General features: G+C 35.3%; 1 protein-coding gene across 3 annotated transcripts in view; it reads right to left on the reverse strand.

The window, feature by feature from the left end:
• Positions 1-17,262, reverse strand: part of CTNNA3 (catenin alpha 3) — a 289,557-nt gene that overhangs the window by 241,154 nt on the left and 31,141 nt on the right. For all 3 annotated transcript variants that reach the window (XM_031554365.1, XM_019617498.1, XM_019617503.2), the window contains 3 exons: positions 16,516-16,622; positions 8,060-8,252; positions 60-226 (listed from right to left, as the gene is read on the reverse strand). In XM_031554365.1, coding sequence (XP_031410225.1) covers positions 60-226; positions 8,060-8,252; positions 16,516-16,617 — 462 coding nt within the window. In that variant the 5' untranslated portion in view covers positions 16,618-16,622. The remainder of the gene's footprint in view (positions 1-59; positions 227-8,059; positions 8,253-16,515; positions 16,623-17,262) is intronic.

Here is a 17,262-nt window from a genome sequence, read left to right on the forward strand (position 1 = left end):
AAAGCCACCACTTTTCTTTCTGGCCAAAGAGAGTCTGACTTAAGTCAAAATTTACTTACCACAGATAAATGTTCCAGTAAGTATGCCACATCAACCATATCTGCCAGAATAAGAAGCCGTGTAACAGCTGTAAGAAGAGATCGTGCTGTTTGGACAACTGCCTGCCTCTTAGGCAAATAGCAGGGATCACTGGTAAAAGCCTCTGCTGATATCTTTAGAGCTTGACCTGTAAAATGAAGACAAATTCATTTAGGCAATACTGCAACATTCAGGAAGAAACTTAAAATTTTGTCAGCTATCTGGGAAGTCGCAGGTATTATCAAAAAATCTGGTGTGTTTTTGTTGCCCTAACACTTTGGAATGGAGATCTATTACTGTAGATGATGCAGAATATCCTGCATTTTGAATGCTGTTTCTTTTCTGTTCTGAATCGTTTAACTCTTAAACAGTTCCTTTGGCAATCACATAATTACTCTTAACTATACACAAGAAAACCGGAGGCTCTAAGTTAAACTTTTCTAATCACTTCTTTTTATATTATTTTGTACTTACTGTTAAGTAATTCATGGACTCGGAAGAGAATCAAATATTACTTTTCTCATATGAATAAAAGTTAATAGAATGAAAATCTCATACTCTCAAGCATCTAACAAATAAAATCTATGCAAATAAGCTAGCAACTGTGCAAATAGATAATAAATACTGCTTTCCAGCATAAATTTTGAAAACTAGATTTAAATGGGCACTGTATTCCTGTCAGCATTCAGTCTCTGAAAAAAATCCCTGAGTCATCCAAAGATCTTGGCTTAAACTGCTCTAACAACATTATAAGCACCAAAATTCCCTACTACCATCTCCTTCTCTCCTTTAAACTGATATTTACGCAATTATACGTACTTTAAAAATAAAACCATTACTAGTAAGTAGCATTAAACTTAATGATTAAATTAAGTCTATGCACACAAGCCCCACTTCTGCTGTCTCAACATCCAAGTCTTTCAATAAGCTTAGAACAATATAGACAAACTTCTAGCCATCAATATCCAGCTCTTACTGAATACTCGAGTGATTGCTCAGGATGCCAGATGAAGTGAGAAGTCACAGTGCAGCACAAGAAAGTGAATATTTAAGACATACTCTTCTCCTCAGACATATTCCTGCTGACTGCATTAGGCAGCTGTTCATTAAGTTGGATCCAGGCCCTTAGCCATAACATTTGCATTGAAAAGAAAAACCAAACGCATTTTGGATATTGTTAGTATGACTCTGCCAAGGTCTCATATCTGGAGAATGTGGATCTCAGCACCGGTTGTTGTTTTTTTCCTGCTTCACTTCTCTGTTTGAAAGCAGCTCAACATTTTTTATGCACTGGAGAGGTCCCTAAGACATTATTTTGTTTCAGAATAAAGAGAGTAAGAGTTGAAACTTAAAGATCAATCATCTAAAACATGCTATATATTTAACTTAATGCTCAGTTTGCAAGATCTGCCGGTTTGCCTGAATTTTGTTATTCTCAGCTTGGAAGCAAAGGTATCCTAGAGTGCATTACTGCTTAGTAAATTAGTATTTTAGCCTGCTACAGTTAGGCTACAGAGACATCTGCAATACAATATCTGAACAACAGAATTACTCCTGACAAGTCTGAAATAGAGTGGTGTCAATCATGTGAAACTTTATTCATGTTGAATCTAATTCTCCACTGACAAACAGTGACTGCTAGCAAAGTCAGAAGGGTCTGAAACATGAACCCTCTAGGAACAAGCTGGCCATTGGCTGACGTGGTTCAATGAACAAATATATGATGGCCATAGGACCATGACCCCAAAATACAGGTGTGATTGCAGTCTAGGAAGAAAGGAGCTACAAGTATACAAGCAGCAGGAAATGACATATCCAACACCAATACAATGTGAGAACATTCTTCAAGTGCTGTAGACAGGCATGACACTGATGCAATTTAATCCATTTTTTTGTAAATCCCATCAGGCAGATTTCTCCCCTAATTACATTTGTCAAAAACAATGAAACACAGAGTACTAATTCAGTGGCGTAAATATGGAAGCAGAAAGATAAGCATATCCATCATATTTCAGCTATTTCAGACATTGAAGTAAAAAGCAATTAAAAGGAATAAAGTCAGGATATATCTTAAATATATAATTAAAGGAAGACACATAACTCCAAGGCACATTTCAGCACACATGGAGAGATAGCAAAGTAAATGGTGTTACTACCGTTAGCTGATCAAGTACTGCTGCTGCTGTCAAATGATTGCTGTTTTGTAGATTTGCTTGCCATGAATAAATAAATAAACATGCTCAAAGAGAAAGGTGAAAATATAGCTCAGCCACAGGTAATTTTTTTTAAAGTTAAGGATATCCATGCACTTCTCTCTAGCACCAAAAATATAAAAAAAATTACCTGAAAATACTTTTAAAAATAAGTCAGTCGTGAGCCTGTTGGCAAGTATGCTGTTGGCAAATAGCTGACAAGGGAACACAGACTTGCCGGGCTGCTTGCTAGCTGATGGTAGGCTGCCTGTACAGACAGTTGCAGTAATACCACTTACTGCAGTTAGTGAGCACTCTCCACAGACAGTGATCCAGATCATACTCCAGCAACAGCTAAATGTTTTTCCATGTTTCAGGCAAGACAATCAGTCTTTGAATTGATTCTCTTTCTTCTATTTAATCCTATCTAAGAGTCACATTCTTGTTTTCTGTGTGTTGTTACATCTGTCTTTCTCATTTCATTTGCAGCAGTGTGAAATCCACATGGAATGACTTTGTTGTCAATTCTTGTTTTCTCCCACAAGGAGGTATTGTTGCAAAGGAAGTCCTGGTGCTCTCTTTCCTGAATCTCACCTTTAAGGCTGATGGACTTACAGTCCAAAAGAAATACTTGTGAAAGGGAGCCCACTGACCAAGAGAGAGAGGGAGCCACTGAAGCCAGTAAAAAGAGAGGATTTCAAATCTCCTGGTGTTCTTTGGGATAAACAGCACACCGAGCATCGAAGTGCATTTTTAGATGCTCAGTTTGCCAACAAGTAGATATGCAGGAAGCGACTCAAACATGGTTGTGAAAGCATAAAGATTATACCAATATATCACAAGGTATATTTTTACATCTTTTCATATCTACATCTTATCTGGTGGTACACTTTATAATGTGTCTAATGCTATCTACATTTTACAGCATTTTGAGTAATAATGGTGGTAAATCACAAGGAACTCAGGCAGCACACACACACATACAGGGAAGTGAAGAACAACAACTAAACATGGCCACTAGATTTGTCAGTAGAATGTATATTCAAACAAAACACAACAACTGGCCTTAATCCAACCAGACTATCAAACAGTTCATAGCAACAGATCAGTAATGTTTATGCAATTTTAAATGTATTGAGTAAATTGTTTATAATCTGTATTGAGTAAAATGTTTATAATCTGAAGACTTTTTGTGCACCATAATAAGGTAATGCTTGCTCTGTAATCCCACGTTGGTCTTAAGGAGTTATCTTTTCAGGCTGCTGTTTTTGTTCAGTAACAGTAGGGTAGTTGTTTTGGTTTCTTTTATTGTTTGGTTGTGATTTTGTGTTGCTGAAGATATTTTTTTTTCTGTGCAACACACATGGTAATTACCATGTCTTCAAGGATCATAAATATGAATTACTGTCAGCTACATGTGGGGCAGGAATAATCTTCTGGTTACCGCAATCAGAAGAGCAAATAACTGTGTGACTGGTGTTGCCTGTGTATCAGCACGACTTTCAGTAATAATCCCTCTACAATCACTTTGATAGCCATTGTATCATTTAGGAGTTCTAGTCTCAAACTCAAGAAAAAAAAAAATCAGTGGTTTATACCAACAGTTGCATATTTCTAAACCCCCAATTACACTAGTATTTGCAGCCTTAAGTTCCATTACTGGCATAATCAGAATTAGGACCAGAGGAGACTGGGAGTCAGTTCACATCAGAACACAAGCCTACGCTTTCTAAAAACAAAAGATGAAAAAACACTAGTTGTTAGTATAATCACCTGTTCTTCCACCACAAGTATCATTTTTTTCTGCTATAGTTAGCCAGCTAGAGTTGGCATTATTGGTGTCAAAGCAAGGCACATATCTCCTGCATGTTCTTAATATATAATACCATTATAAGTCAGCTTGTCACAATATCCTAGAGTAGATGTTACAGGACATTTTTCTCCTGCCACAGTCTGTTATTCAGCTCAGATACCATTGTATTTTGTTGTACTGCAATTATTTTACTGCTGCATACCAGGAAGTTCTACTTCCACATTTCATACTGCTGTTTCTAACGCGTAATCAGAGCCACCACATACACCCCCAACATGCCTCATATCCAGGCTCTTAATTCCCTTTTTCATACTTAGGGACATCTGAGCCAGTTATAGATATGCCCAAAGCTCTTCTGCATAGGATCTGTTCTTGGTCTGATGAAAACTATGTGCAAAACAGGTGATCTCAAGCTTTTGTATCTAAATTCTGCCTCCTAGAACAAGCTGCAAAGTACACATGCATACATCAATGTAGGATGAGAAAACAAAGCTCATTTTTAACAGATTTTCTGGAGAAGAATAAAAATACAAATCAGCACTATCACCCTTCCTTAGTAAATATCCTCACTTTGTCCTCCCCATTTTTTTTCTTATGTGAATAGTCACATTTATTCTATGCCACAGTTTTCCCTGCCTTTTCCTCTCAACACATTAAATACGAACATTTGAAAGAGGGCTTTTTTTGCTGTTCTTTTTTGTTGTTGGCATCGTTTGGAGTTTCTGTCTTTTTAATAATTTATTCTTTGAGGGTAAGGGAAGGCTCAAAATGTAATTCCAGCAATTAGTGTTATTAGTACTATGTTATGTGTTATGTAAGGCTTATTTAGGAACATACTTGAGACATGATAACAGCTAAATGCATGCAAGATAGACAGTGCAATAGATAGAAGCAACATAGGCAGCAACTGTTCTGTTTCTGACCAAATATGGTCAGCAAGTAATGATGATTAACACCAAACATTTTTGCTGGGCCTGTACAATTACTTGAAAACTATGATTCAATCTCATCACACCTTGATATAACTTATAGCAACAGGAACTGACATGTCAAACTCTGGACTTTAAGATAATGTTTCCCCATATAAACTACATCACTGTTTTGTCTCAAAATTAGTTAAGTATTAGAATTGGGACATTAATTATAGTTTGACGCTTAATATCAGAAGTGTTCATGTCTAAATGTTTTTTAATCCCTTGTATAAAGGTCAGTTATTTTACAATTTATAACACAGTATGAATAGAAGGCAGTTCATTCTTATGCCATACACATGAAGGCTGGCAGTGAGATTTTTTTTTTTCTAAATACTTATATCTGGATTTAATACACAATTTTTGAATAAAAATGGGGAAAAAAGTGCTCTTTAACAAAGCCAGACCAAACCAGATTACCAGGAGAACCTGTCAGCTATGAGGCTACTGGATTTCTGCACAATGCACATAGTCCATCAGCAGCCCCTGCAATCCTCCCACGTAACCTGTTTCTGATTCCACACCCTACAGACTTTCTTTTCATGCTTAAGTAAGACCAGAAACAACTTGTTTATCCACAGAGGCCTCTCAGCATTCTTGCCTGCCTTCTTTTTCTTGGGGTGCACTGCTTCTGGGCAAGAAGATGGTCCTTGAATACTGACCAGCATTCAATAATGAATACTGAATCAGCATTTTCATACTGGCCAAAACTGTTCCAGAATACTATGCATTTAATTCTAATGTCATAGTCTCCTAATTAAGCTCAGTGAGCAGCGATAAAAATGTGAGAAAAGATTTTACATTATTTTTTCCAGACATTGGTCTGCAGCTCTGTGACTCATAGTTTGGTTCACTTCTGAGTGAAATTACCTAGAGGATTGTTTCAGAATTCCAGTCTACATTAAATATAAACTGTGGCCAACTTGTAAAAATTTATAACTGGTTTTAAAGCATACGAATAAGAATACCAGCCAGTTACCACAGAAAAATTTGAACAGAGAAAATTAAATACTGTATGCTATAATATGAATGGCATGTGACTGCATGCAAACATAATTTATCAGAATTTATGATCCAGACCTTTTCAAAGAGCTTAAAGTAACAAGAGACATTTAACAGCAGCGGAATGCAACTACAGCAACAAGCAAAATTACATGTGGTGGGGTACACCACAAATTAAAAATAATACAATTCCAAAGGACTATAAATACCTGTAAAATCAACAAATATTAAAATTTACCATGTGATTGTTCACCAACTTCTTAAAATTAACTCAAGAAGTTCAGCAAATCTGTGGAGGAAAATGGGCTGCAAGCTCACGATTTGTCATTGCATAATGATAGGTAATAACATTGATTTAACTTTCTTTTAAAATGTATGCAGTGTATATAATCTACTTTACGTATTATTTATTTTTGTAGTCATCCCTAGTACTGGATGAGAATCAATACATAAATTGAAGATATGAAATATTTTTACATAATCTATGTATAAAAAAATCAATAGAAAACTATATTTTTTTTTTCTTGTCTTGCGTTATCGACCTAGACTGGATGGGCAAACATTTTAAGACTAATCCAAAATGGCTGATTTTTCAAAAAGCTGAACTGATCAATATGACAGATAACAATGATATTTGCTGGCTGTAAATGCTTTTAATCTCAAAGTACCTTAAGTTATCTCAGACATTGTATGCATATATCAGACTCTGAAATGCAGCCCTTGTTGGGTCCAGAAGAATCCAGTAGCTAGTAATGACTACTCTGAACAACTGCAGGCACTCAGAAACTGTCCCGGCTGCAAATGGAGGAAGACAAAACAGAAAAGAACAAACAACCTGAAGCTGTTAATTTATTAAGGGCAGGGACCTGACTCAAATGGCTAATGCAGTCCTTCAGGCACAAATTATTACAAGGTGTAAGAATACACACTACAAAGCTTAGCTAAAGAGCAATAGAAGTGTACTCTACTGCTTGATAAAACCAAACATGGTTACAAGTTCATTCAACAGCATGGCCTGACAATAATTTCATGGTGCAGACCATTCCTCTTTGTCTGTTGCTACTTATTTGGAAAGGTTTTCATCAGCTCCTCTTAGTCTGAACCCAGGCAACCATCAGAAGCTCACTTCTAAAATTCATGGAGTACTGATGATATAAATACCATGTTTACCAAATGACCAGGCACTAAGAACATTACTCTTCTGTCCTGATTCTCCTTTGAAATCTTCTCATGAATCAATTTTCAGGACTTATTTATGAAGGAGCCTGTTTCAGATGTCTATCATTCAGTATGCAATTATTCGAGCTGAGCTTCTTACTCAATCAACTAGATCTTGATTATCCATGAAGAGAGCAAAAAATCAACAGAGCAACAAATAGCTAAAGAATGTGACTAATACTCTGGGAGCCTGTTTGGAAATGAGGAGACAGGCTATCAGGAAATGGAACATGGCAAAAACTGGCCAAAGATGAGCTGTTCTGACATAAGAAGATGAGTATTACAGTAGCTTGAAGCTTCCATTGTTCTTCTACTAAAGACTCAAAATGTAACTCCAAACAAGCCTACTGCTCACAAACTAAATTCTTACTACTGCACAAAAGAGGGAGTATGTCTTTTTTTATTATTATTTCTATCTAAAAGGTCTTAAACTCAGATTTAGGAAAACAGCTCTTTCCAAGAAAAGAAACAAAGTATGCATTATCTTAAACATGTGCTAAATAGTCAGTAAAATCAGCTAGGGGGATCCTGTCTTCATTAAAAAGAAAGCATACGTATATTTTTAAAGGCAATACTATCCCTAACATAAGCGCTTTTCCACATCCCCAGCTTGCATGCTTTACCTCTTTACTAGTGGTATCTGAGAGCATACAATCAGACAGCATAAATTTCAGATATTTGCACACAAAAACATATTTCTCATGGATACCTCAGCTTCTTTTTCATACCAAAGTTGCATGGGTAAGCTAATTCCTTTAAGTGCCCTCATCACATAAAACACTTACTTTCTTTCTGAACATCAGCCAGTGCTGCATGAAGTTCCTCCTTTAAGACGGCTGCTTCCTTGGCAATTTTTTCCCCTTTGTCCAATAGATTCCAAGTGGCCTCTTCCACAGAAGCTAACAAGACACGAGCTCTTTTTGAACGTCCCTTTTTCTTACCAGAAGGGTTCTGTGGACATTTCACTAGCGTTGTAACCTACATTTAAAAAAATAAAAAAATAATAAAATAAAAAGAGAGAGAGAGAATAGCAGTGTAGGTTCTATAACAAATCAAGAGTAGGGCTGGTTTCTTCTCACTGGTGACAGGTGACAAGGGGAAATGGCCTCAAGTTGCACCAGGGTAAGTTTAACTTGGATATCAGGAAAATCTTCTTTACAGAAAAGGTTGTAAAGCTCCCCAGGGAGGTGGCTGAGTCACCATCCCGGGATGTGTTTAAAAACTGTTTGGATGTGGTGCTCATGGACATGATTTAGCAGAGGTTTGTTAGAGTTCAAGTAGCATCTAGTTGGACTCGATGATCTTTAAGGTCTTTTCCAATCTGAGTGATTCCATGATTCTAATTTATGCTGCTTTCAAATTAACAAAATAAAATGATAGTTCAGAATAAACCATGAGATTTCCCCTGCTTTAAAGAGAGACAGGCAAGTCCAGCCCACACAGTGAGAATGTGCAAAATTATTAAATTTGACAGACTTAATCTGATATTCCTAATTTTTATGTTCTCTCTGTAAGATCAAAGCAAACTCAATGGAAATTTCACTCTCATATTAATCCTGATATAAACTGCTAACACTGCTTATTATTAAAAAAAAACCTCATCATGATATAAAAACTACTAATGCTATTTAGGAAGGCTTCAGCCAAGCAGGCAGCAGTTCTGCATTTTCCCACACTTGCCTCTTAAATCTCTCATTATCTCAGAAGCAAATATATGAATTGAGTATAAATACATTTCAAAATACTTTCTCATCTTATATGCTACGACTGCAGTGGCCAGAACTTAATGCATCAGAATTCTGAGGATCTTTCAGCATAAAAGTTGTACACAGTTTTAAACAGAATGTAGATTACTGCAGCCTTATCTAAATTACAATTTTTAACAATGCACTTTAGCATTAATAAAGAAGTTATTTTTGTTTAGCATCCCACTCCACATTCCTCATCATTTGAGCACAGCCTCCACATTCCAACAAAATCTTTGCAGCAGACTGTTCTCTCAAGGATTGTTTGAGTTGTCAGCAACACAGGAACACTACTAAAATATTTTTAAAGTAAAGTGTTATACAAATATCTCAAGACATATTTTCTTTTCGGTAAGTTCACTAATCCTCCTTGTACTTCCATGCAGTGCCAAAATGTAGATAGTGTAGAATTAAGTACAGACCTACTTGTGGGACTCAATGAACACATTTTCTAAGTATGAATTGCTTCGTTTTATTAAATAGCATTCCAAACATATTAAATCAGCCTATTCATTTGTGCAGTAGACAACAACATTGTGCAAGGAAAGTTAGAGCTGTGTATGAATTTCTTAGACCACCAGGCAGGTTTAGCTCATGGCTGCAGTACAGAGACTGGTTTGAGCAGATCTGTGGAATAGTACTCTCTTCACAGGTCCAGGAGGAGAAGATCCAGTGTTCATGAATTCATATACTTTCATGCTTTTCATGAATCAGTACCTTTAGAGTAAATAAAAAAACATCCTCTGGAAAGCATTTCTGTAAGCTTATCCATCATGTAAAGAAAAAAAGTGTTGACCCTTATGGCATTCATGTGGAATTTGGGGTCAGAAAACTAAGATCAGCCACTTAACACCAACAGCCATGGGATGTCATAAGGAGGACATCAACATAGATAGCTCAGAATCAGATTGTTAGAAAGGATTTTGGTATTCTGATAAGCCAGGAAGGAAAGCAAATAAAAATAGTTATGCACCAGCCAGCTCCTGGAGAATATATTAGGAATTTAAATACCTTCTAAAAAAAAAAAAGAAAAACAAAAATCCTACAATATTATCTCTAGAGCATTTAATGAAGCTTCAGTAGTATTTTAAGAGATATCTGAAGAGATTATAAGCTGATATAAGGAAGTCAGAACACAACTTTAAAAATGAAGCTGTCACCAAAAAAAATATTAAGAAGCCTTTTACATATCTTAACTATTTATTTTTCTGAGTTTTAATGTAAGTTCATTTTAATGTAAAATATCCATACTCCTTATTCATACATTTTTGAGGAAGAAGAAAGGAAACAAATGTAAAAAGTAAGAAAAATAATCTTTACTGCAGGTGAAAACTCATAATTCTAAGACATTTCATCTTCAGCATTACTGCCAGAAAATATCAGAAGTATAATTTCTACAGAAAAGGGACCAATGTCACTTAATAGAATCAGCTTTTGATCTCAAATACAAGTCAAAATTTGATAAGTACCTCTCGGCTTAAGTAATTTAATAGATACAGAAGAACTACTTCATTTTCCAACACAAAATCCCAGTGAGGAATACAAAACCGTAATGATGATCCTACACAAAGAACTGAATTAAGTAGCAATAAATATAGCATGCTTTTTTGATCCACTGTCAATACAGGTTGCCAAATAGTGACAGAATGAATACCCCGTTAAAACGACAGCATTATCAGGCTCAGAGTAATAATTAAAAAAAAAAGCAAGAGAGACAGAGAAACACACCCCATTAATCCAACTCATGCCTAATTGTATTTCAGTTACTTTTATGTTGCCACACATCTTTATTGCTGTATCCAACATGGCTACCTCCCAGCATTCAGTGGAAATCAACACCATTTTACAATACTTAAGATGTTTAGGAGGAGAATTACTATAGGACCAAAGTTTTTAAAGTGAGATTTTCAAATCTATATGCCATCACAGTGGCAAATCTGCTGTTGTCAGTTGTTACCATTATTTATTAAGCTTGTAGAATTGCTTTGTTTTTTGTTTTTCTCATGATTCACAAATACTGAATTCCTAGGGCACTGTGCAGTAATTCTTCTAATGCTATATTCAGAACCAGACCAGTCTTCAAAAGACAATCTATTAACACTGCAGTAGTTAAAGAAAAAACAGTACTTTCATACCTTGAGTATGAATTTTTTTAATTAAAAAAAATTAAAAAATTAAAAGCATCAATCACAAAATAGTTTATAAGTGTTGAAAAAGCATTTAGTTAAGTAACTGCAACCTCTAGACATTTGAAGAAACAATATAAGAACTCAGCAATCTAATGACAACGGCAGAAGTACCTTCCCACTTTTTCAAATGCTAACCACCCCTTGTCTGAGTCAGATGTTTGGGAATAACAAAATGTTGCCCATAAAAATAAATACTGCTTAATCAGTTGCACTGTGCATGAAGTAAATTCACCATATAGAACTAAAAACAGTAGTGAATCATTTCTATGTGAGCAAAGTTTTGTCAGTGTGAGCAACATGGGAATAAATAAAAGCCTTTCTACTTTCTTGTTTTTATAGGTAATACAATACAAGAAATCCTAAAACACATGCATTTGTAAGTATTCTGTAAAACTCAACTCTCTCTCACAGCCATAAAATTTCCATAGCCTGTATGCGTGCAAAGAATATAAATATATGGAAGAAATGGTGCTTGGTAAGGAAAAACTCTTTGAAATATTTGAGAAGTATACATATACACACATGTCTTATATTAAGTGTGTGTATATGTACAAATAAAGAGACAGAGACAGAACTTCAGACACGGTCTCCAAATAAGTGGCTAATCTGCATCTCATAGGGCTTGCATAGATCACAGAATAAAAGCAGTTAGGAAGTGTTTCCTTTGTGAATTATTGAAGTTATATTAATCTCATCCAGTCACATCTTTCTTAAATTTTAATTAATGTAAATTCAAAAGGGACGATGTCTAGCACTACTTTGCTACTTGTCAGGGCTGAGATAGAGTTAAGTTTCTTCACAGAGGCTCGTACAATGTTGTGCTTTAGATTTTCTATGAAAATAACAGTAATAACACAACTGTTTTAGTTGTTGCAGAACAGTGCATACACAGAGCCAAGGGCTTTTCTACTTCTCATGCTGTCCTGCCAGAGACAAGGTCGGAACGCACAAAAAGCTGAGAGGATACAATCAGGACAACTGACCCCAGCTGGCCAAAGGTATGTCCCATACCATGTGGTGTCATGCCTATCAATAAAGACTGGGGTAAAAGAGGAGGAAGTGGAAGACACTCAGAGCATAGGCATTTGTCTTCCAAAGAAAATATTACACTGTTATATGTCCCTTCTGTCTTAAAAGTGGCTGAAAATCTGCCTGCTGACGGGAATGAATGAACAAATCCTTGTTTTGCTTCACTTGCACACAGTTTTTAGATCACATAGCAAACAGTCTTTATCTCAATCTATGATTTCTCTTACTTTTACCTCTAGGATTCTCTCCCTCATCCCACTTGGGAAGAGCAGGTGAGCAGCTGTGTGGTGTTGAGCTGCCTGCAGGGTTAAACAACAACACTATAGAAGCAAATTTATATCTAGTCTTAAATGTTATTCTTAGTATAATTAGCAAAGAGATTCAGCAAGCTTTGGTCTCCGAGAATGAGATAGGAAGGGGATGCTTTTCTATTACATTAACTATTTTATGAGTAAACATTGCACTAGCATGCCAGTAGAAATCAGCTATGCAAATGACAATACCTTGTGGCCTTCTGATTGCCTCACACTACTTGTTCCACAGCGGAGTGTCTCTGATAAGAGACCAGAATTATAGAAAGACTGTCTAAGCATGTTCCCAACCTCCAAGAGAACAGCTGTCAGCAGAATGGTATCAATTTTGACAATACTCATTTTTAACATGTCAGATGTATTTACCAGAAAACCTTGATCACAGAATCATAGATTCTATGATAGGGAATTGTACCTAAAAGCCTTCCTTTCAAACATACTTTTCCCAAAACACCTGGAATAAAATAAAAGCCATGAACAAAGACAATCCCTTCTAGTGCTTGTTTGCATGGGGGCAGGGGGTTGAGAAGGATTAAAGAAATTTTTTTCCATAACTCCGAAGACACAGGGCAACTAGCAGTATGTCCCCATGAGAGTACAGTATAGGAGTATAATGCTAATCACACTAACACACTTATACCACTTTCTACATGTGAGTTCCTCTCTCTGCAGAGCCCTGCACAGCAATATTTTAACACACCACCTTAGGACAGGTCACTTCTCGGGATGCCAAGAGAGAGATGCAACAATACTGGCGGTCCTGCAATGCCCTAGACATCATTATTTAGGGATGTTGTTTCATTTGAAGGGAGAAGTTACCAAGTTAGATAGTTGTATGCAAAACAGTGGGTTGTGCTATTTTCAGTCTCAAAGTGATCACCACTGTCAATTGCAAAATGCAGCAAAGAGAGAGGGAATCTAGAAATGTCACTTCCAAAATGACTTCTGCACAGGCTGCTTGTGGTTTTTAAGTTTCTTTTCATACTGATGCCATTAACCAAATTACTGTCCTAAGTCTTAATGTAACTGGCCAGTACAGACTTCAGAGAATCATAAACACACATAAATGCTCCTATAGTCCTAAAAAACTGCTCAATACATTGGAACATATATCTCAAAATGAAGTTAAATTATGTTCAAAGCAGCAGCTAAGTGAATCAGGCTAGAACAGTCTTACTGTATTATCTATAACTGCTACGATTGTCCTTCTAATTGTAGATCAGTTTCCATTTATTGCCTGTCCAACATCTTAATCATTCTTCAATTAATATTCATTTTCAATCTCTGCTTTTGCTTTTTCAATTTTTTTTTGCTTCCTCAGCCTTCTAAAATGCAAGTGTGCCTTTCAGAGTTCTATTACAAAACAGTTCTATTATATAACAAAGGGGGTTGAGTGTAAAAAAAGTAAAAATCATATTTTCTTTGGGCTGAAGAAGTCTCCATTTTTAACAGCTTTTTAATCAATATTTCAGAATATTTTTTTAAACATATTGGATAGCTTGGTTTATTGAGTTTCTTTGATCCAGTAAGACTCAGGCCAAAATTTACATTTCACCTCTTTTAAAAATGTCCCTGTTGTAGCACAAGCTGACCTACAGAATGCAGACTAAACCCATCCAAGCCTATCACTCTGAAACTGATCTTATATAATGGTCGATTTTGGCAACTTCCCACAAAGCACTGAGCTGTTACTGAAGTTTTATATGTCATCAATCATACCATGCAGAAATAAATACATAATAACGGGAAGGCAAAAGAAGTGACAAGCAGCTTAGTTAATAAAAGCTTAAACTGAGATAATGATAAAAAGATCACTTACAGAAGAAGAGAATTTTCTAGAAGGAACAGATAAAGAAGGAAAAGATCAATTTAAAAATATTTCCAAAACAATCACCCAATAAAATAAATAAATAAATAAAATTCTGAATGGATGAAATCAGCAAAGACAAATTTTCAAAGGGGGGAAATATAACTTCATTATAACTTCATTCAAGATAACTTCAAGATAAATTTACATCGCTTAAATAGATTTTAAAGCAATTTTTTCAAAGAATATCTGTTATAACACATTATCAGCACTTCTTTTCTTAGGTTTTAGACCATATAGGGCATTTCCAAGAGAAATGACTAATCTGACATGAAAATGCAAATACATATAAGCATCATCACACCAAACATATTTGGCATTCTCTAGTCCTCATCTTTCACTGCTGTATTCATTTTCTCTCCACTCATATCACGTGCTGCCTTTTTAGATATAATCTGACAGTTCCTTTGTACCTGGTCACAACTCCTTGGCAAGCCCAGATAACAAGTCTGCAGAGGACTGGCTCCCAGAACAAAGAATGAAAAACACAATCAGAGCAGTGTGTAAAAAGGAGTGCATTCCTGGAGAAACAAAATTTACCATAAGCCAGAGTGGTTGACACAGTCAAAAGATGCCAATTAATGACCCATGGGACAGAAAAATATATATTTTTCCTTTAGTATCTATTCAAGTACAACAGTAGCAGTTGTGGTTTTAATAAAAATGATAGTTTTATTTATTTTTAATAGAGAAATTGCAGTTATAATAAAATAGAAATAATAGAACATTATATATCTTTTTTGTATGTGTAACTGTTTGTTGTTTCATTTTGTTTTTGCTTTTTAAATAAGTTGTAAATTCCCAATTGTTGCATGTCTATAAACAAAATAATGGCCAGAATACTGGATTTTCAGCCCAGTTACGTTCTGTTTACCTAACCATTCTCCCAGTTCCCTTTTTGTTTGCTGTTTATTGACATATACTACTTAACAAAAAGTTATTCTCTTGTAACATGCGTTATTCAGTGAATTTGAAATGATATTAACCAATCACAGAAGCTAATTCAAAGCCATTATACCTACCATTTTTCAGGTTGTAAAATTGGCCAAAGTATTCTTTGCATATTAGCAAATGTCCAAAATTTGAATGTGAAATTTTGTATCTATACAAACTGCAGCCAGAGCAATGGCTGCCATGCAAACATATCCCCATGCACCAGGAAAAAGAATACTTAAGAAGCAGTGTACAGCAATGACAGGAAATTCAGCATCTTGAAAAGGTTGAAGGACACTCGTAGACAGACAACCTTGTGGTACATGCAGTTGACTAAATAAAAACAAGTACTTGTACATTTCTAAATAAAATGAAGAGAGTATTCAACAAGATTGAGATTTAAAATAGAAGATGCACTCTGTTTTCTTTTTCTGTAAAGATCCTTTAACACACTTAGTTACCCACAGTATTTGCAGAATCATGTCAAGTCTTCTGCAAGTAGATCCTTGCCATTCCACTGGATAAAAAATAAAAGATTTCTAATCCATAAAAAATATACACAAAGTCTGTTAAATATTCTCTCTCTAACAGCATATTGAACTGGTGAATACTTCAAATAAAACTCAAGAATGCAGAACTGCTCCTAAAATGAAAGTTTCATCAATAAACCTGCAAATCTCCCAGTTCAAATTTTCTTTAGTTGGAAGGAAAAGTGCTAAGATATGTTTATACAATACACAGCAATTATGCAGCTCTTAGGGAATCTCTTCTAAAATAGAATAGTTTGGTTTTTGTTCCCCCAGAATTTGTGTAAAGAAACTCACCTACAGATTTCAAGGCTCCATCCACTATTTACAAGATGAAACTTTTCATGATTTGAACTCAATCTCCGAACACACTCCACATTTAAATGCCCATGGATAATACTGCGCAAAAGACTAGCTAAAACATGCAATAGTTACTATACCAAACAATGTAGCATTTGCAAAAAGGAAGTAACTTCATGAATTACCAAGGCTGGAAGAAGATGTTCTCTGTACAATTCCCAAGCCAGTTTCAGAAGAGTCATGAGTATGCTTTTCACAATAGTGACCTTAACCTAAGTTCTTCAACCTCATTCATTTCTCTATATGTCTACCTAATTTCTTTTCTGCAATGTTAAAATACCTGAATTATAAGTGGTTCCAGTAATTTCTCCACTGTAAAGGTCTGGATCTGCAGATCCTGAGGATCAATTTTCAGTTTAATGTTTGGTACTTTGGTTGACATTTCGCCTAGGAACAAAGCAGAAAGGTAAAAAATGGTTTAGTATGCAATTATTAGCCATGAGAGCCCACTACCATCTGTTGGTGTCCAGAAACTTCTTCCTGGAATAAAGGCTTGGTTCCACAAAGGATTAGGATTTTAAGAAATACGATTAATTTTTATAATCCCTTGCTTCTAAATTGTGAAAATATATACAGATACTCACATATACTGTGAAATAATAGATTTAAGATACACATAAATATCTTCTCTTCAAGATTTCTAATTTGACTATGTATTTTAAAAATGCAAAAGGATAATTGTATTAGAAATCCATTAAATATAAATTCTGTAGTAGTCAATATTTTTTTTAAAATATGTATTTCATTATTAGATCTACTGAAAAACTGCATTACTGAATACACCACAGAAGAAAAACACAGGTGTTATGTGTAGAAGACCTATATCTTACTCATGCATTAAAGCACAGTGGTTGTAATAAACAGCTTGAGAACAAAAATAGTACATAGAAGCTCCTAAAAAGTCCCAGTAATTAACAATATGAAAAAAATAGAAACATTTAGTTATTTATACCGTGCAGTAGCAAAATGCTTTCTAAGTGTCAAGACAGATTAAGTCAAGAAAAACCTATAACTGAAGTCAGTAAGA

The sequence above is a fragment of the Meleagris gallopavo genome, chromosome 8 (assembly GCF_000146605.3).
Source record: "Meleagris gallopavo isolate NT-WF06-2002-E0010 breed Aviagen turkey brand Nicholas breeding stock chromosome 8, Turkey_5.1, whole genome shotgun sequence".
Lineage (NCBI taxonomy): Eukaryota > Metazoa > Chordata > Aves > Galliformes > Phasianidae > Meleagris > Meleagris gallopavo.